A 22652-nucleotide genomic window follows, 5' to 3' on the forward strand; every position below is an offset into this window, starting at 1 on the left:
TATTCGGTTTTTCAATTTGGTTGTAATATTTATTTATTTGGGTTTGTAATCTATTTATTTATTTCATATTGGTTAATATTAATAAGTATATTAGTTGTATTTCTTTTACTAGAGAAAAATGTATTAGGATATATTTTTTTTGTAAAAGAAGATGCACAAGTAATTTGGGTTTTGGTTTTAGGCCATTTTGGGCCATAATGGACCTCATAGTCCAAGATGGGTGATGTGGTGAAAACAGTCAATTAAATATTAACTAAACTAAACAAATAATAAAAACTAGATTTATGACTCAACTACACAAAACATCGGCAAGTGAACCGGTCAATTGTACTAAAGCTAAGTAAGTCCGGAATATCGAACCCACAGGACTCTATAAATTACGTGAATTAACTAATTAGACTCGACTTACGACACGACTATTTATTATTAATGTTTAAAGGGGGTTTTTACACTATTATTAAACTAAGAAAGCAAATAAACAAGTAAACTAGAAAACAAGCAATTAATCACGAGATCGAAATCAAATAGAGAAGGAATCTACCTAGGTAAGAATCCCATGCCACAAAAATCATCAGGCAATGGACAAATAATATGATATGGAAACTGATTTCTAAATGAATCAAACGACATCCCAAAGAATGATTATTATATTATTAAGCAATAAGTTATATTGATTTACTCACGATTATCAAATAGGTTTAATTAATAGTATCTAAAGCAAGCAATCTTACGAAACACTAAACCCTCGATAACTTGATAATATTATCACGACATCATGAACAAGGATCAACACACTAAGCAAGAATATTGTCACTCTCTATCCTAGCATGCGATTGACCAAGACACATGAACAACTCCTCACCTTACAGCTATTGGAATTTAGCAGAACAGTCAAAATCCTAACCAACTATCAACAAGCTTCTATGATCTAATGGGCCCATTCAATCACAATAACCAAAACACCAAGTAATGATTAAACATAAACCCTAAATCTAAAGAACACAATCAAAAGATTAAATATCTATGTGAAGCTAAAATTAACAATCAATCAAGATAATAAACACTCATATGCATCATGAAAAAAAATCAAGTCTTTTACTATTAAAATAACGAAACCATAATCAAATCAATTGTCCAAAGCAATAATCATGCATCAAACATGTTCATCAAACCTAGGTAGATATGAAGTCTAGCCTAGAATCAATATTAAAAACAATCCTAAACAAGTATTAAAAACAAAGAGGAAAGACATGACAAGTAATGAACAAGGAACGAAAGTTAGAGCGATAAAACCCTTTGCAATTGATCCTCTAACAACTCCGCGAAAGCCTTCTTGATCGTCCTTGATTCCTAGCTCCAAGACTCCTTAAAACCCTTGGTTTTGCTCTCAAAATCAGCTGGAAATAAGCTTAAAATCGGCTAGGTTTGCAAGAGATGTTTATATAAGCGAGTAACGGGCATGGACTTGCAAAAACGAGTGACCAGGGAGCCCTAGGCGCCGCCGCCCTGGACATGCCTTAGCGAAACGCGGCGCCCTCCAAGGTTGGCAATGAATTTTTGTTTATTATTTCTTGTTATTTGTTGCCAAATCTTGATATTTATCTTCCTTGAACTCCAAGTAATGCTTTGAACCTTCTAGACCTTGGTTCCCTTGCTTCTCCAAGCCACCATATACATGAAAACATAACAAAACATTAGTGAAGTAATCATGTAATCATCAACGAACAAAACGAACTTCAAACTTCGCATAAAATGATAGAAAGAATTAAAGCTTAACATGCAAGACACCAAAAGAGTTAAAACATGACACATATTAAATACTTGACTCAAAACCTTAAATAATAAAAGATAAACGAAACATAAACTAAACTGAACTCAAAACATTAAATAAACAAAGCTTTACAAGGTATTCGAGATGTATAAATAGATGTATATCAAATATCCCCACACTTACACTTTTTTCGTCCGTGAAAAACTATGATGCAGTTGGATCAGAATCGGAAAATTACAGTCTAACAAACATATAAGTTAAGTTTTTAATGCTTAGAAAAACGCAAAAACCGCGATCACCGATATTGTTGTCCACTTAAACCCATGCCTTAATCTTTACCGGGACAAATAAGATCCGACAATAATAGTACTCAGTGGTTTACACAATTAAGACCCGCTTATTTTCAGCTTTTACCGGACCAGACCACTCCAAATTGACTTAAACCTCAAAATTAGCAGAATTAAAACTTTTGTTGCTCTTTTTTCATGAATATTTAAGACGATCAAGGGTATTGTTTATCACCTAAACTTAAGCAACAAGTTCTACCAAGCAGCCATTAGATACGATTAAGGTTCAATTAATTAATAACTAGTGTTCCCCACAACATGACATACCCCCGTTATTAAGCAATACCCCGAACCATCACCATAGGTGAGCATGCAAAATTTCATCTGTAGGGCCTACATGTAGTGTGTCCCTTGTGGTCCGTTTCTTAATGGTAATGAGACGCGAGCAAGGGGAACCCACATGGCTAATAGCGTGGATGATCAAGTCTGTAGTGAATTTGTACTTTTGTAATTTTGTGATCATGTTTATAGACTTATAAGGGTTTGCTCTTTTTGGCTTAATTTTAAATATCCACAACCCCACTTAAGAATTGTGAATACCCAGATGAATAGATTGCATACAGACCCATGGTCTCCGGACCCGAAGCATCCCATCAATACAGGATTTAAGGTTATAAAACCATACGCCAATGAGGTGTAAAACACTAAACTAACAGTTTAAGATTTATATCACAGGATACATGGCATACTCTAACGTTAAACCTTCCCAAGCATCATATGATAACGTATTCAGATTTTAAAACTCATAATATTTGTAACATCCTGCTTTTGGTTATAATAATATAATAAATTTCGTCTATTTTATAGTGGGTCGTTATTGGTTTAGATAACTAGAATATGAGTTGGGCTAGTGTTGAGTTAAATGGATATGGGTTATGGACTTGGGTATGAAATAAAGAAGGAAAGACCATGGGCTTAAGCCTATGATCCCTAAATATATAAACCATAATCACCATTAAATCCCTCATTTTACACATATCACATACACCATCCAAAACACACACTTAAGCTCTCTCTCTCTCTCTCTCTCTCTCTCTCTCTCTAGTCTCTCTTGCTAGCCGAAAGATAGAAGAATAACCGATTCCGACCTAAGGTAATGATAGTATGATATTATATGAGCTTAAACCGTTAGATATAGTCATGAAACGACAAGCCGACACCGTTAAACCGTTTAAGTCACGAGATCTGGGTGGAATCGGGTATAAACCGAGCATATGATGAGCTTAGGGGTCACCCTAGATCAGATCTGGGTCGAACGGGACGAAAACTCGTTTTTCGGCGAATCCAAGGTTTTCCGGCGGCGGAAAGGCGGCGTCGGAAAAGTTAATACGAGGTATATGATATCAGGGAATGTTCTGACATTCCCTGACCTAACCCTAGTTCTCTAAGATTTAACTAACGAATTAGAAGTAATTCGCTAGCTGATTCGTCTGAGGGAATATAACGAACTAGCTTCAGTTCGTTAAGAGAAAAGATAGCGAATTACCCTTGATTCGCTATCGTTAAAAAATAACGAATTGGAAGGTCCAATTCGTTACATAGACTTGTTCGCTATGGACTGATTCGTTAAAGGTCCAGTTCGTTAGAGGGTTCAATTCGTTACAAGAACCAGTTCGTCATGACAAGTCAATTCGTTAAGGATAAGTAGTGAACTAGAAGTTTAACAGAATTACAGAATGGTCCCTGGACTTAGAAAAGAATGATTTAATTACGAAGAAGCCTGATATACATTTCTTTATACATCTCGAATCCCGTGTAAAGTTATGTTTCTTTAATATTTTGAGTTCGTTTTAGTTCGAGTTTCGTTTATCTTTTATTATTTAAGGTTTTTAGTCAAGTTTAATATATTTATCGTGTTTTAACTCTTTTGGTGTCTTGCATGTTTACTTAATTCTTTCTATCTTTTCATGCGAAGTTTAAGTACGTTTTGCTCGTTAATGATTACATGATTGTTCCACTTAGCGTTTCGATTTGTTTTCATGTATATGGTGGCTTGGAGAAGCAAGGGAAGCAAGGTCTAGAAGGTTCTAAGCATTACTTGGAGTTCAAGGAAGAATAATATCAAGATTTGGAAACAAATAACAAGAATTAACAACAAAAATCCGTAGCCCATCCATGGACCACGCTGCGCTGCGCGAAGGCATATTTAGGGTGGGGCCGCACGACGCCTAGGTCTTCTGGTCAGCCGATTTTGCAAGCCCAAGCCCGGTTATCGCTTATATAAACATCCCTTGCAAAACCCAGCCGAGCCAAGCATTATTGCAGCCAATTTTCCAAAGGTTTGTGAAGGTTTTGAGGCTAGTAATCAAGGAGGATCATCAAGCTTTCATACAAGTGTTCAAGGGTCGATTAAGACGGGTTTTCTCGTTATTTATCTTTGTTCTTGTTCATTATCTTTCATGATGTTTCTCCTTGTTCTATGGTTTAGTTATTTATCTTTGTGACTATCCTAGGCTAGACTTCATGTCTACCTAGGTTTGATGAACATGTTTAATGCATGATTCTTGCATTGGACAATTGATTTGATTATGGTTTCATTATTTTAATAGTAAAAGACTTGATTTTGCTTTCATGATGCATATGAATGTTTATTATCTTGATTGATTATTAACTATTGCTTCACATAGATCTTATATCTCTTGATTGTGTTCTTTAGATTTAGGGTTTATGTTTAATCATTACTTTGTGTTTTGATTATTGTGATTGAATGGGCCCATTAGATCATAGAAGCTAGTTGATAGTTGGTTAGGGTTTTGAATGTTCTGCTAAATTCCAATAGCTATAAGGTGAGGAGTTATTCATGTGTCTTGGTCAATCGCATGCTAGGATAGATAGTGACAGTATTCTTGCTTAGTGCGTTAACATATCAAGTTATCTAGGGTTTAGTGTTTCGTGAGATTACTTGCTTTAGATACTATAAATTAACCCTATTTGATAACCGTGAGGAAATCAATATTACTGATTTCTTAATAATATAATAATCATTCTTTGGGATTTCGTTTGATTCAGTCAAGGGTCCTTTAGGGTTTGTTAGATGAATGCATTTAGAAATCAGTTTCCATAATCATGTTATTTGTCCATTGCTTGATGATTGTTGATGCATGGGATTCTTACCTGGGTAAATTCCTTCTCTGATTGATTTCGATCTTGTGTTTAATTTCTTATTTCTTGTTTACTTGTTTATTTGCTCTCTTAGTTTAATATTAGTTTAAAACCCCCCTTTAAACATTAATAATACATAGTCGTGTTGTAAGTCGAGTCTAATTAGTTAATTAACGTAATTTATAGAGTCATGTGGGTCCGATATTCCGGGTTTACTTAGCTTTGGTACAATTGACTGGTTCACTTGCCGGTGTTTTGTGTAGTTGAGTTTTTATTACTTGTTTAATTTAGTTAATATTTTATTGACTGTTTCTAGCACATCAATTTTTTGGCGCCGATGCCGGGGACTCTTGGCAATTGCGTTAATTGGAATTATTTTATATATACTTGCTATTTGTTTTATTTTCTTTTGAGTCGTAGGAGTCTAATTAAATTTTAGTTTAATATAGTTTTTAATTTTTATTTTTAGTCTACTCACTTAGTCCGTTGCGTCTTTAAGGTTTATGCCACATCTTCGTTCGCAAGGACCACCGCTGGAGAATCTAGAATTTTCCCCGTCGAAAACCGAAGCTAGCTCGTCAGTAGAAAAACCACCGTTAGAAGCTACTTTTACACCAAATTCGTCACCACCCAGTTCACCGCCTGAAAGTCCGAGAAATCAAGATCAAATGGCCGACGATAGAACAATTGCTGCTCAAGCCTTCGATGGCTTAACCGAAAACCAGTCATGCATCGTCGTTCCCGCAATCAACAATCCCAACTCGTGGCAAATTCCAACATACGTCATGAACAACATTGTTCAAACTAATCAGTTCACGGGGCGTGATGTCGAGGATGCACCGGCTCACATTAACCGACTTTACCGTGTTCTTAAAACTTTTAATTTACAAGGTGCTACCGAAGATGCTATTTTCTTACATCTGTTTCTGTTTTCACTTGCAGGTAAAGCAGCTACTTGGTTCGACACGCAACCACCTGGCACGTTCACCACTTGGGAAGCACTACGTTCTGCATTTATCAAGAGATACTTCCCACCGGCCAAAGCAACCATTCTTCACGATCAGATTCACTCGTTTCACATGGAACCGGGGGAGCAATATTGTCATGCTTGGGAGCATTTTCAGAGCTAGCTGTCTCGATGCTCAAAGAATGGTCTCACACCATGGGCTCTCGTGGAAAAATTTTTCAATGGGTTGAACTACGAAACCCAAGTTCGGTTCGACATGGCCGCGGGAGAAAGTCTACTGGCTAGGAAGAATGTCGCCGAATGTAATGAGATGTTTGAGAGTTTCGCTCAATCGGACCTTGCCAAAGACCCACATCGCAGGAATTCCACTCCCGTCAGCAGTACATCATCATCCGCTCGAGGTGTACACCAGGTTAATCTGGATACTAGTGTGGTTGCCGCTTTCTAATCACTGACTAGAGAGGTTAAGGAGCTGAAGGCCAAGGTGGACAGATGTGAGTTTTGTAGGGGTGGACATGGTACGTTGGAGTGCCCGGTGATGAATCAACAGGTCGACTTTTTGCTGGTCAGAACAGGTTTCCCAACAATTACAATAACAATAATCAGAATTGGAACACTTACAAGAACCCGAATCAGAATAATGCTAATTGGCGTCCGTCGGGTGCACCACCCGGATTTCAAAACTCTTATAATTAGTCGAACACGATTTGCTCTTCAAGAATCAACAATCTTCTATTCTCGATATTCAAAGGACTGTTGGTGATATTGCTCGTCGTTTAGAAGAAAGGCCCCCAGGTCAGTTTTCGGGTATCCCTCAAACTAATCCGGCTGCTCAATTGAACGCCATCTCCACTCGTAGTTGTAGGGTTTTTGGTTCGGAGGTAGTTAGTAGAGAAATTAGGAAAGATAGGGACGATGAGTTGACAGATGAGGAGATAGAGTAGAGGCTCCAGGTAAGTCACATAGTACAACACCAATCATAGAGCCGCAAGTGAAGAAAAATACCGATAAGAAGCTGGTTGGAGCCCGGCCACCACCACATACCATTGACCTAGCCTGTGTCCCGTATCCCGCTCGTCTAAAGAATCAAAAGTATTCAAAAGATTATGGGCATTTTCTTAATATATTTAGCCAATAGAATGTCAATCTCCCGTTCGTCGAAGTCCTTCAGCATATGCTTAAGTACGCCAAAATTTTGAAAGATCTTCTTAAAAGAAAGGATAAGTTGTAGGAGTTGTCGATTGTGCCCTTAAATGGAGAGTGTTCCGCAGTAGTGCTCAATAAAGTACCGGAGAAATTTCCCGACCCAGGTGTTTTTACCATTCCATGCCTTTTCGGAAGTGATACGACATGTCAAGCATTAGCCGATCTAGGAGCTAGCATAAATGTCACACCCTCAAAATCCACTAACGGAGTTTTACCGTCAGAGGGTGTGAACTAACAGGATCGGATTCATTAGTTATAATCAAACCATAAAACAAAGTTTTAAAACCATGAAAACGTTTACGAGTAATTAAATGCGGAAGCGTAAAACCATAGAAACCAATGTTGCGTCACGCAGGACGACTTAAAACCCAATGATAACAGTTTAAAATAAGTTTGCATAATTAAAAGTGTTTCAAGCAATGCATGATCCTATACCGCGCGCCCGCCTCGGCTACCTGAGAATAACATACTAAAAGTGTCAACACAAGGTTGGTGAGTTCACAAGTTTAAATAAAATAAAGCGTTTAGCGTTTGCGTTCAGCGTTTTGCGTTTAGCGTTTTGCGTTCAGCGTTTTGCGTTACCAGATAGTGTTATGTCAATTATATATCTATAGGTAGCTAGCCTATAAAACAAGTATTACTAAGTGTTCGACACCGAAGCTGACTGTTTATCATTTGCCTTGCCACCAGGTCTATCCCGACCATGGTATGTGTTTAGCCAAGATTACACCCACTCGAACTCCAGTCGAGTTTAGCGTTGGGTGGGGTTTGTCAAACCCAGTAGTACTACTCAACAATGACTCGCTATTATCCAATATTAAACGGTTCGATGTGAATGAAGGACTTTAATTAACGCGTTTGCCACTTAGTCTTTACAAGTGATATATAATCTATATTAACAAAATCTTAAATGCGTTTATCGGAGTATGTTATCTCCCCCAAGTGAAAAGCGTTTAAAACAGTTTAAAGGGGTAAGTGAAACTCACTGTTTGCGAAGAATTCCCAAAATAAATCACCAAGTGATGCGCGTCACAGAAAACTCTCTCTAGCGTTCTAAAACAACAAGGAGATTTTCTAAGTATCGGAACTAATATCGAGTCTCTAGACCCGGCACATAATTCCTAATCACAAGATACGTTTCGTGTTTGTTTGTGAATCGTGTGTGACTTAACGAGTACATTTGTGATACAATACGTGTGTGAGCAATTATTTACGTGTCATGTATTAATAATGTACATCACTAGCAATTACTCCCCGTAAGGGCAATTTGGTCACACATAACAATTAACTAGCAATTATTCCCCGCAAGGGCAATTTGGTCAAAACACGACAACTATTTAACAAGTATTCCCCGCAGGGGCAAATTGGTCAAAACATAACAATTAACTAGCAATTATCATGTTTCATGCATTTTCACAAAATTCAGCAGCTACTTTCACCGAGACAGAAATTCTACTTGAAAGATTGTACTATTCCACCAATCATAGCATCTTAATTAATTTACCAAAAATCATCACTAAAGCATGCATGTGTTAGGTTTCGAGAACATATTTTATTTTATTTTTATTCCACATAGATTTCTCATAATGATCAAAACACTACAGCAAGCTCATAACAGTCAAATTCATGCGCAACAGAATGTTATTTGAAATTCCCGTTAAATGAAAAATCCAAAAAATGCAAGACCACTTGGGTTAGGTTCCTAACTCAATAAGTCAACTTCCAGAAGTGGAACCAACCCAATTGGTCTCGTAGTTCATTAGATATAATATTTACAAAACAACCTAACAGCAGGTCTAACAACTCAGCTTTGCACAACGTTTTTGTAAAATCATAAAGGTTAACTTTTACACGTCCAAAAATTGCAAATTTATATTCTTTAAAAACTAGACTCAACCTAGTTTACTGTAGTATCAATAATCTCAACCAATTTTCACATTTACACCCCGTAACAGTCAATTGAACATCAACAACACAATCTGTCTAGAAACTGTTTGTATCCAAACTCAACATATTAACCATCTATAGACCACAATCCGTTCATATGACATTCTAGACACTATAATCATTATCCATGCACATCAATTACACATTACATACATGCTTAGGGTTTTGTTTGAACTCAAAATCAAAGACACAATGATTAACATGTAATAACACCAATTCTAGTTATCATATCACAATCAATCCATCATCAAATCAAGATAAAACATATGAACCCATATACATATGAAAATCGGACATAGGGTTTATAATTATACCTTCAAAAACACCAATACAAGCAAGAGGAAGGTAGAAGATGGCTAGAAACGGATGTAGGATGCTTCAATTGCGAAAGACAAGATCAAAAATCAAAGGATATGTGTGTATGTGATCCGATCGCCAGGGAGACAAGGGGGGGGGGCTGGCCGTCGGTTATGAGGGAGAGAAAGAGAGGCTAGGGTTTTAGTTTAATATTATTTAATAACAATCATGTTACATCTAGGTCCCTCCACTTTCAAATGTTACTTTTCTAGCTTAATTAACTAGTTCTAGCACATTGAGTTAACGTTTATAACAATGTTATCACATAACACATAAGCCTAACACATAATTATCACATAATTATTGTTTTGGCGTTTTTCGTTAATTCACCAATCGTTTGCGTCAACTCGTTTGCGTTTCGGTGCAAATCCCGAAAGACTACACATTTAGTAAGTTTCAAGCGTCATTTAAACCCTGGTTTAAATGTAATGAGGTGTGCGTTATAGATTCAGTGATCTAAAGTTTGAATTGACGGAGTTGAGTTAACGGAGTTAACCTGAAATTGACGATTGTCACAATAAACCTCATGACATATTCTTTATATGAAAAGTTAGACCTAGTAGAGCTCACCCCTACTCGTATGACGTTGTCTTTAGTCGATCGTTCCGTTAAGTATCCGAGGGGTGTCGTAGAGAATTTTCTCGTTAAGGTAGATAATTTGGTTTTCCCCGTAGATTTTGTTGTTTTAGATATGGAGGCCGACGAGAGAGTTCCAATCATTTTAGGTAGTCCGTTCTTACGTACTTCTAGGGCAATCATTGACGTGTTTGAAGGTAAGATCACTCTTAGAGCCGGTGATGATAGTCCCACCTATTTGGCTAAGTCCAAGAGACATCCGAGTGGTCAAGAAGGTCTTATTGATCCATGTCACCCAGTTTACTCGATAGAATCAGTTATCTCGGGCATGGGCCCTAGTCTTGACGATTCCCGTTCTGTAAGTTTAAGTGTGGGGTAGGAACGAGCGGTTTCTAATTCTCGGGAAATGGTGAAGCATGTGGGAGAAAAAGGTGGTGGTAAGCGAAAGATTGAGAAGGTTCTTGTTGTTAGAAAGAAGAAGACCAAGATTGACGACTGGTCAGATCGTGATTTGGTATCTTTAAGGGCATTGGAGTTCTACCGAGGTGGAGGAAGCTCCACTCGGTCCGCCACGTGATTTGCATAGCATGGTTTCTTGAGTGAAAACTCAAGTGTACAGTTTGTACATTTTATTTTAGTTTTTTTTATTTTCTTTTACTTTGAGTCGCTAACGTAGTTTTTGTAGTTCGACTTTGTTTTGCTAGTTTGAAGACTCAATGCGCTAGAATGACGATCCCCAAGGAAAATTTATTGAAAAAGACAAGTGTGGGGATGGAGCAGTGGAGCCGTATACTTCATGCTTATTTATTTGCTCCTGATTATTATATTTTATATATTTATTGGTGAAATACTTTAATTGCTTAATATCTATCATTACGATAAGATACATTTTTAGATATGTTTGTTTGTTTTGTTTGGCCGCTTACGTTCGTGAGAAAAAGTGTTACTAATTGCTGAGCACGTTCGTAGTTGGAGGGCATTCATGGAAGAAGACTCTAGCATCATGTTTCATTCGCATATTACCAGCTAAGTCTTTTCCATTACCTAGAATATTAACTTTTTATTTTGTTTTTTTAATTTTTAGAGTTTTAGTTTTTGTAGTCTAATATTATTTTATTTTTGTTTTAAGTCGTCCTTATCCTTGCATTGAGGACAATGCAAAATTTAAGTGTGGGGATAGGATATTTGAGTCGTAGTTTAAATCGAGTTTAAATTTAAAAAAAAAAAAGAGAAAAAAATAAAAATTTTAAAAATTTTTGAAAAAAAATTGAAAAATGTTTTAAAAATGTCCCTTGAAGCTAGTTTTTTGCGTTAAAGTGGGAGATGATGATATTTATCGGGAAATTGGTTTTTCATAGTACTAATAAATTGAGATAAATAAAAGAAAACGCACTTAACTTGGGATGTGTCGGTTGGCTCAGCCTTGAAAATGAAAGGGCAAATTTGATAAAATGGTTCAAACGGAAATCTTTTGTGGGTAAAGCGTTTTGTCTGTGGAAGATAAGTAATGAAACGTCGGGCCATACTCAATCCTCAATTATTGGTATGAAAAGTGGAAATATTATGAATTTTAAAAATCTGAATAGGTTATCATATGATGCTTGGGTAGGTTTAACGTTAGAGTATACCGTGTAGCCTGTGATATAAATCTTAAACTGCTAGTTTAGTGTTTTACACCTCATTGGCGTATGGCTTTATAACCTTAAATCCTGTATTGATGGGATGCTTCGGGTTCGGAGACCATGGGTCTGTATGTAATCTAATCATCTGGGTATTCACAATTACTAAGTGGGGTTGTGGATATTTAAAATTAAGCCAATAAGAGCAAACCCTTATAAGTCTATAAACATGATCACAAGAGTACAAAAGTACAAATTCACTACAGACTTGATCATCCACGCTGTTAGCCATGTGGGGTCCCCTTGCTCGCGTCTCATTACCATTAAGAAACGAACCACTAGGGACACGCTACATGTAAGCCCTATAGATGAAATTTTGCATGCTCACCAATGGTGATGGATTTGGAGTGTTGCTTGATAACGGGGGTATGTCATGTTTTTGGGAACACTAGCTATTAATTAATTGAACCTTAATCGTATCTAATGGCTGTTTGGTAGACTTTGATGCTTAAGCTTAGGTGGATAAACAATACAGTTGATCGTCTTAACTATTCATGAAAAAAAATAGAGCAAAAAAAGTTTTAAATCTGCTAAATTTGAGGTTTAAGTCAAGTTGGGGTGGTCTGGTCCGGTAAAAGCTTAAAATAAGTGGGTCTTAATTGTGTTAACCACTGAGTATTATTATTGTCGGATCATATTTGTCTCGGTAAAGATTAAGGCATGGGTTTAAGTGGACAACAATATCGGTGATAGCGGTTTTTGCGTTTTTCTAAGCTTTAAAAATTAACCCATATGTTTTTAAGACCTTATTTTCCGATTCTGATCCAACTGCATAAGACTTTTTCAGGGACGAAAAAGAGCAAGTGTGGGGATATTTGATATACATTTATTTATACATCTCGAATCTCGTGTAAAGTTATGTTTCTTTAATATTTTGAGTTCGTTTTAGTTCGAGTTTCGTTTATCTTTTATTATTTAAGGTTTTAAGTCAAGTTTAATATATTTATCATGTTTTAACTCTTTTGGTGTCTTGCATGTTTTACTTAATTCTTTCTATCTTTTCATGCGAAGTTTAAGTACGTTTTGCTCGTTAAAGATTACATGATTGTTCCAATTAGCGTTTTGATTTGTTTTCATGTATATGGTGGCTTGGAGAAGCAAGGTCTAGAAGGTTGTAAGCATTACTTGGAGTTCAAGGAAGATAAATATCAAGATTTGGCAACAAATAACAAGAAATAATAAACAAAAATTCGTTGCCCTCCTTGGAGGGCGTCGCGTTTCGCGAAGGCATGACTTGATTTTGATTTCATGATGCATATGAATGTTTATTATCTTGATTGATTATTAACTATTGCTTCACATAGATCTTATATCTCTTGATTGTGTTCTTTAGATTTAGGGTTTATGTTTAATCATTACTTGGTGTTTTGATTATTGTGATTGAATGGGTCCATTAGATCATAGAAGCTAGTTGATAGTTGGTTAGGGTTTTGAATGTTCTGCTAAATTCCAATAGCTTTAAGGTTAGGAGTTGTTCATGTTTCATGGTCAATCGCATGCTAGGATAGATAGTGACAATATTCTTGCTTAGTGTGTTGATCCTTGTTCATGATGTCGTGTTTAACATATCAAGTTATCTAGGGTTTAGTGTTTCGAGAGATTGCTTGCTTTAGATAATATTAATTAACTCTATTTGATAACCGTGAGGAAATCAATATTACTGATTGCTTAATAATCTAATAATCATTCTTTGGGATGTCGTTTGATTCAGTCAAGGGTCCTTTAGGGTTTGTTAGATGAATACATGTAGAAATCAGTTTCCATAATCATGTTATTTGTCCATTGCTTGATGATTGTTGATGCATGGAATTCTTACCTGGGTAGATTCCTTCTCTGATTGGTTTCGATCTTGTGTTTAATTTCTAATTTCTTTTTACTTGTTTATTTGCTTTCTTAGTTTAATATTAGTTTAAAAACCCCCTTCAAACATTAATAATAAATTCTCGTGTCGTAAGTCAAGTCTAATTAGTTAATTAACGTAATTTATAGAGTCATGTTGGTTCGATATTCCGGACTTACTTAGCTTTCGTACAATTGACCGGTTCACTTGCCGGTGTTTTGTGTAGTTGAGTCTTAAGTCTAGTTTTTATTACTTGTTTAACGATTCAAAATGTTAATGAAAATGTGATAAGACAATCCAGAACACACACTTAAGCTCTCTCTCTCTCTATTGTCTCTCTCTCTCTAGCCGAAAGAAAAAAGAAGAACCGATTCCGACCTATGGTAAATATAGTATGATATTGTATGAGCTTAAACCGTTAGATATAGTCATGAAACGACGAGCCGACACCGTTAAACCGTTTAAGTGACGATATCCGGGTAGAATCGGGTATAAACCGAGCCTATGATGAGCTTAGGGGTCAACCTAGCTCAGATCTGGGTCGAACGGGACGAAAAACGGTGAAAAACGAGTTAAAAACTCGTTTTTCCGGCGAATCCGCGTTTTTCCGGCTGCCTTCCGGCGGCGGCGCCGGAAAAGTTAATACGAGGTATATGATGTTAGGGAATGTTCTGACATTCCCTGACCTAACCCTAGTTCGCTAAGAGGTAACTAAATAATTAGAAGTAATTCGCTAGCTGATTCGTCTGAGGGAATATAACGAACTAGCTTCAGTTCGTTAAGGGAAAAGATAGCGAATTACCCTTGATTCGCTATAGTTAAAAGATAACGAATTGGAAGGTCCAATTCGTTACATAAACTGGTTCGCTATGGACTGATTCGTTAAGGGTCCAGTTCGTTAGAGGGTTCAATTCGTTACAATAACCTGTTCGTCATGACAAGTCAATTCGTTAAGGATAAGTAGCGACCTAGAAGTTTAACAGAATGGTCCCTGGACTTAGAAAAGAATGATTTAATTACGAAGAAGCCCTTGAACTTTTAAGTAGAAAGTTAATTAACGATTCAAAATGTTAATGAAAAATGTGATAAGATAGTTAATGAAAATGTGCCTCAGCTCGACCCCAGCCAGAGGCTCTGCCCCTTGGACCCTGCTAGGGCCTGCCGGCCCTAGACCCCGCTGCCAGGGGCGCTTCTCCCGGACCCCCGTTCGTTGAGGGTAATAATTAAACTAGAAAGACGATATGTGTAGTGATAGCTTATTGATACGTATAATTATTATACAATTAGTCGTGCACAGCTCAAGAAGAGAATAACGATTAACGGTGAACGTAACCGAGTTCAGGTGAGTTTCTAGCCCCACTTCCTTGTTATGTTTTTCGGGGCTATCTGCATACTCGATGTGATAGTCAATACACTTACCTTAAGTGGTAAGTGTATGCCTTGTATGAATTATGTATGATGATTGCTTGACGGTGCGTGAACAATCTTCGGATATTGCATGTACCGTCAGGTGGTAGTTAAAGATATGATTGATATGTATGATGTAAGATATGATGTATGTATGAATATATATGATGTTTGCATAATGTACGTATGAAATGTTGATGGTACGTGAACGCTCTTCGGAGACTGCACGTATTGTCAAGGAGAGTATGTAAGAACAGGTATGGTACAGTTGCATGAAACATAGGGACCAGACCCTAATAATATCTGGGATGGTAGGGACCAGACCCTAATAATATCTATGATGGTAGGGACCATACCCTAATAATATCTGTGATGTTAGGGACCAGACCCTTTATAATATCTATGATGTTAGGGACCAGACCCTTATAATATATGTGAGGTTATAGGGCGGAAGGCTCTTTAAATAGGATGGATAGTTATATATGAAGAGTAAGTATGATTAATGTACACCCCTTCGGGCACGTGTGCAAGTATGAGAGCAGATTGTATGTTATATGATTAATTAGAACTCACTCAGCGTAGCTGACTTTTAGTATGCACGCAGGTGAGTAGAATGAGGCAACTTGCTTGAGGGGAAGCACATGGCATGGACTTGAGAACACTGGCATCTCAACGAAGTGTTATGTTATGTTATTTTAAAGACAATGTTTTATGTTTAAATAATTTGAATGCCTGTTAAGGCAAGAAAGGATGGTTATGTTATATAATGGTTGAATGTTTTAATATTCCGCGAATGTTTTTTTATTAACTCTGATAATATGAACCATGTTTATGTGTAAATCCAACTTCCAAAGTAGGGCACCGGTAACGGGGCCTTACAATATTTCCACTTTTCATACCAATAATTGAGGCTTGAGTATGGCCCGATATTTCATTTCTTATCTTCCACGGACAAAACGCTTTACCCACAAAAGATTTCTGTTTTAACCATTTTATCAAATTGCCCTTTCATTTTCAAGGCTGAGCCTACCGACACATCCCAAGTTAAGTGTGTTTTCTTTTATTTATCTCATATTATTAGTAGTTGGAAAACCAATTTCCCGATAAATATCATCATCTCCTACTTTAACGCAAAAAAAAATAAATAAATAAAAAAAACTAAATTCGAGGGACATTTTTAAAACATTTTTCAATTTTTTTTTCAATTTTTTTTAAAGTTAAACATAAACTTCATTTAAACTACGACTCAAATATCCTATCCCCACACTTAAATTTTGCATTGTCCTCAATGCAAGGATAAGGATGACTTAAAACCAAAATAAAATAAAGTCGGACTACAAAACTCTAAAAATCTAAGAATTAAAAACAAAAGCAAAATAAAAAGTTAACAAGCTAGATAATGAAAAAGACTTAGCTGGTAATATGCAAATCGAACATGATGCCAAAGTCTTCTTCCATGAATGCCTTCAAACTACGAACGTGCTCAACAAATAGTAACTCCTTCTCTCACAAACGAACGTAAGCGGCAAAACAAAACAAACATATCTAAAAATGTATCTTATCATAATGATAGATATTATGCAATTAAAGTGTTTCATATCAATCGACAAATAACACATAAATAATTAGCAGCAAATAAATATATATAAAGTATACGGCTCGACTGCTACTCCATCCCCACGCTTGTTTTTTTCATTAAATTCTTCCTTGGGGATCGTCTCTCTAGCCCATACAATCTCTCTTTTACCTAGCAAAACTCAAAAACATTAAAACAAAGAAAAACTACCAAAGACTACGTTAGCGACTCGATGACTCAAAGAAACTAAGAAAGTAGAAATTAAAATAAAGAAAAATCTACAAACTCTACACTTGAGTTTTCACTCAAGAACCCATGCTATGCGAATCACGTGGCGGACCGAGTGGAGCTTCCTCCACCTTGGTAGAACTCCAATGCCCTTAAAGATACCGAATCACGATCCGACCATTCGTCAATCTTGGTATTCTTTTTTTTAACACCACGAAACATCTCAAACTTTCACTTACCACCACCTCTTTCTCCAACACACTTCATCATTTTCCGAGAACTAGAAACCTTTCGCTCCTTCCCCACACTTAAACTTACAGAACGGGAACAATCAAGACTAGGATCCACGCCAGATATAAATGATTCTATCGAGTAAACTGGGTGACATGGATCAATGAGACCGTCTTGACCACTCGGATGTCTCATGGACTTAGCCAAACAGGTGGCACTATCATCACCGTCTCTAAGAGTAATCTTACCTTCAAACACATCAATGACCTCCCTAGAAGTACGTAAGAATGGATGACCTAAAATGATAGGAACTCTCTCGTCGGCCTCCATATCTAAAACAACAAAATTTACGGGGAAAACCAAATTATCTACCTTAACGAGCAAATTCTCCACAACACCCCTCGGATACATAACAGAACGATCGGCTAAAGAAAACGTCATACGAGTAGGGGTGAGCTCTCATAGGTCTAGCTTTTCATACAAAGAATATGGCATAAGGTTTATACTAGCTTCTAGATAGGCTAATGCTTGACACGTCGTATCACTTTCGAAAAGGCATGGAATGGTAAAAACACCGGGGTCGGGTAATTTCTCCGGTACTTTATTGAGAACTACGGCCGAACACTCTCCATTTAGGGGCACAGTCGAAAGCTCCTCCAACTTATCCTTTCTTTTAAGAAGGTCTTTCAAAAATTTGGCATACTTAGGCATATGCTGAAGGACTTCTACGAATGGAAGGCTGACATTCTATTGGCTAAGTATATTAAGAAAATGCCCGTAATCTTTAGTATACTTTCGAATTTTTAGACGAGCGGGATACGGGACATAGGCTAGGTCAATGGTCTGCCGTGGTGGCCGGACTCTAAACGACTTCTTATCGGTGTTTTTCTTAACTTGCGGCTCTGTGATTGGTGTTGTACTATTTTGGGACTTACCTGGAGCCTCTACCTCTATTTCCTCATCTATCAACTCATCGTTCTTATCTTCCCGAATTTCTCTACTAACTACCTCCGGACCAAAAACCCTACCACTACGAGTGGAGATGGCGTTCAATTGATCAGCCGGATTAGTTTGAGGGATACCCGAAAACTGACCTGGGGGCCTTTCTTCTAAACGACTAGCAATATCGAGAATGGAAGATTGTTGATTCTTGAAGAGCAAATCGTGTACGGATAACTTTTTCTGTGTAACTTGATCTCTCTCCAAGATTAGCTTCATCATCTCTTCCAAACGCCCCAGTCCACCGTTCGAATCCTGCACTTTATTTTGAACATTAGTACCATCGGTGTTATTATTACTGAAATACTGACCTTGTCCTGGAGCATAAGAATTTTGAAACCCGGGTGGTGCACCCGACAGACGCCAATTAGTATTATTCTAATTCGGGGTCTTGTAAGTGTTACAATTCTGATTATTGTTGTTGTAATTGTTGGGAAACCTAGTCTGACCAGCAATGAAATCGACCTGTTGATTCATCACCGGACAATCCAAAGTACCATGTTCACCTCTACAAAACTCACACATGTCCACCTTGGCCTTCAGTTCCTTAACCTCTCTAATCAGTGATTCCAAAGCAGCAGCCATACTAGTATCCAGATTAACCTGATGTACTGCTGACGGGAGTGGAGTTCCCGCGATGTGGCTCTTTGGCAAGATCCAGTTGCGCGAAGATCTCAAACATCTCGTTACATTCGGCGACATTCTTCCTAGCCAGTAGACTTCCTCCCGCGGCCGTGTCGAACCGAACTTTGGTTTCGTAGTTCAACCCATTGTAAAATTTTTCCACGAGAGCCAATGTTGTGAGACCATCCTGTGAGCATCTAGACAGAAAGCTCTGAAAACGCTCCCAAGCATGAAAATATTTCTCCCCCGGTTCCATGTGAAACGAGTGAATCTGATCGCGAAGAATAGCCGCTTTAGCCGGTGGGAAGTATCTCTTGATAAATGCAGAACGTAGTGCTTCCCAAGTGGTGAACGTGCCAGGTGGCTCTTGTCAAGCCAAGTAGCTGCTTTACCTGCAAGTGAAAACGGAAACAGATGTAAGAAAATAGCATCTTCGGTAGCACCTTGTAAATTAAATGTTTTAAGAACTCGGTAAAGTCGGTTAATGTGATAGATTACTTGTCAACGGTTGATCCAATTTGATAGATTCGCCTTCTGAAACAAGAAGTTCTGGCCCCAGAGGGATAATATCAACCACTTGACGTCCATCCGATGCATCCGCTATGGTTATTTCGTATCCCCCCTTTTCTTTTCGTAGGATTTTGCTTACTATACCTGATGCTGTAGCATTATAAACTGTATTGTTACTTTTGCTCCCGTCAGGATAAATCTGGCCCCTTCCCCTGTTTCCACCTACGTAGATAGGATATTTTAAGAAGTGAACGTCTTTCTTAGTAGCGGGGTCCGGGGAAAGAATAAGAAAGGTCATTTCACTATATTTCTGACCAGGAACAGGGCCTATGACAAGAATATTTTTTTGATTGGGGCGATAGCTCTGAAAAGACAGATTACCCATCTTTTCTTTTATCTCGGGGGAAATACGATCGGGAGGTGCTAATTCAAAACCCTCTGGTAAAATAAGAACAGCCCCTACATTCAAAGCCCCTTTTTTACCATTAGCAAGAACTTGTTTCAGTTGCGTATCATAAGGAATTCGAACAACTGCTTCAAATACAGTATCGGGAAGTATCGCTTGCGGAACCTCAATATCCACCGGTTTATTAGCTAAATGGCAATTGGCGCATACAATACGTCCAGTCGCTTCTCGTGGATTTTCATAACCCTGCTGTGCAAAAATGGGATATGCATTTGAAATGGGTGTACGAGTTATTATATATATCATGAGCGATACGGAAATAGATCGAGTAATCTGTTCCTTTATCCAAGAAAAATTATTTCTATTTTGCATGGTCCAATCATTGATCCCGAAAATTTCTACAATAAATTGGGGTAGGTCACTAATGGAGTTTCCTATCCACGATTCTGTTATTTACTGGAATAATTTGACTCGATTAATATATAGGAATATAGGATGAATCTCCGGGATGGGTAGAAATAGAAAGCAATTTTCAATGTTTTGCTTATGTACAACTGCAAAGTAAGAAACATTATAATTGGATTAAGTAGACTATTTTTTAGTCATTCATTGAATGATAAATCACTACAAGTGACGGAGATACGCGATTTAAATACCGGAAAATCCAATATTTGAAAATTGTATCTAGAATGACTGGAAAAGTTGAAACAAGGCCAGATATAATTTGATCATTATGAACAAATCCAAAATCCTTGTAGACAAAGCCAATCATCAATTCCCAACCATGGGGCGAATGAAATCCAATACATAAATCGGTTAATAAAAGAAGAGAAAAAGCTTTTATTGTGTCACTTAAGTTATATAGGAATTCCTGAGCCCAAGAGTTAAGAATAACAAGTTCTTTATTACCCAAAATAGAATAACCACTTAGAATAATGAAACATATTATATTTGTCGAGAAGTGCAAAATCGTATGAATACGACCCTCATTGTGTATCTTGATTAATTGGATTGTTTCTTTGTGAATTCCTATACGAAGGTTTTGTTGATGTGTCTCCGAGTATTCCTTGATCATTTCTTCTAAGAAGAGGAGTTCCTTTAATTCTATGAATTTTTCTAAAATACTCTTTTCTTCAATATCATTCAAAAAAGTTTCGGATTGACTAGGATTCCACCAATAAGTAACCCACGATTCCAGACTTTTTTGAAATAAGAGAGAAATCCACCAGGGCAAAAATACTATAGATGCAAGATATAAAAGAGGAGTGAATGCTTTCTTTTTTGCCATTTTTTCATCTGTGAATTGTTAATGAACCCATCTCATTCGTCGACTCTATGTAATCTAATATTTCTCTCACGCATCAGTTCTATTACAAGTTATCGAACCTATGAATCTATTCACTATTTTTGATTTGTGATTTCTTAGGCCTTGAATCTAGAAAAAAAGACAGAAATAGACGAAAAAATCGAATGAATAAATAATAAAGAATAAAAAAGTATTGTTTCCCTATAGTAAAATTCGAAAGTAAAATTCGAAGCACATATCTCCTTTCGATGAATGCCCCGAAAATTCAATCTAATATTCAATATTCAATTTCAATAATGAATATAAATATTTTTAATATTTTGATACGAAAGAACTCCTTTTCTATCATTAGATAAAAATAGCTAAGATTTCTAAAAAATTTAACTGACTATGAGTAGTCAGGGATAGAAGAATTGAGGGAATTTTCTGAAGAATCTTGTGAAATGAAAAAAGGGTGGCAAAAAACGACAGAAAGAAATTGGCTAGTTATCATTATAAGAGATCCAATTTTTTGGTCATTAAGGAGCACAAAAAGAAGCGTCGAAAAAATGACAAGATATTATCTATCTGAATATAAAGTCTCAATTCCAACAAGTAAAAAGCAAGTCAAAAGGTGGGATATTTCCTTATTTCGAAATGGTTTATTATGAGATATTTCGATTTTTTTATTCATTTTTTATTTAATTGAGTTGTGTATATATCGATACATATAAAAGATACCCCAAAGAGTTTTTTTTTAAACTTGTTCCATATAGTCTGCTTTAACTCGAATGAATGTTCTGAAGAAACATCAATTAAGTTATGTTCTAGAAAAAGAGGATTCTTGCATTTTTGCCCTCCTGCTGAGAAAGCATTCATTTCTCGGTAAAATAACTTCAAATTAAAATACTTCAATTGGTACACGCAAGAAATAGGCCAATTCCGCAGCTTTTTGTTCCATTTCCCGTGGAGTAAAATTCTCATCAGTACGAGTCAATGGAATGGCTCCCTGGCCTCTTATATCCATATAAAGGACACGCCGAGCATAAATACCCTCTTTAACTTCTATTCTGACGGATTGAATATCTTTTATAAGAAATCGGAGGAAGACCCGACGATTTTTTCCAGGAAATACCCAACGAAAGATACACAGTATTCCGTCTTTTATATCAAGTCGATCATAACCACTACCTACATTCCACGAAATTGTGCACCACAAATATGAGCTAATAAAAAGACCCGCGATCCCATAGAAAGACATCACAATTCCTTGTGGAAAAAAAACGATTTGCTGAGACGGAAAGAAAGATATCAAATTTCTACCAAGATAACTCGAGGTTCCAACCAACAAGAATCCTAATGAACCTAAAAAAAGGATAATAGCCCAGCATAAATTACTTATTTTTCGAGCCCCCTTTATAGGTTCTATCCATATATGTTCTGATCGACAACTCATACTTGATCCCGTTGCTTTTTTGGAATTGAGAGAATACCCCAAATGAATTTGACTTTAGTCTGTTTGTTTCCGAAGTAACTCGCATCAACTAGCACTAGTTTGAACTAGTTTGATGTGAACCTTTAGGAGTAATTCATT

At 36.9% G+C, this 22652-nt stretch overlaps 1 protein-coding gene across 1 annotated transcript in view; it reads right to left on the reverse strand.

The window, feature by feature from the left end:
- LOC143612549 (cytochrome f-like) overlaps window positions 1-20145 on the reverse strand; it is a 43314-nt gene extending 23169 nt beyond the window's left edge. Inside the window, exon 1 of the mRNA XM_077086506.1 lies at window positions 19356-20145. Coding sequence (XP_076942621.1) covers window positions 19356-20145 — 790 coding nt within the window. The remainder of the gene's footprint in view (window positions 1-19355) is intronic.
- Window positions 20146-22652: the final 2507 nt, after the last annotated feature.

Source organism: Bidens hawaiensis, unplaced genomic scaffold (assembly GCF_021521415.1).
Source record: "Bidens hawaiensis isolate Kalapana, Puna unplaced genomic scaffold, B.hawaiensis_p1.1 tig00034750_1, whole genome shotgun sequence".
NCBI classification, from domain to species: domain Eukaryota; kingdom Viridiplantae; phylum Streptophyta; class Magnoliopsida; order Asterales; family Asteraceae; genus Bidens; species Bidens hawaiensis.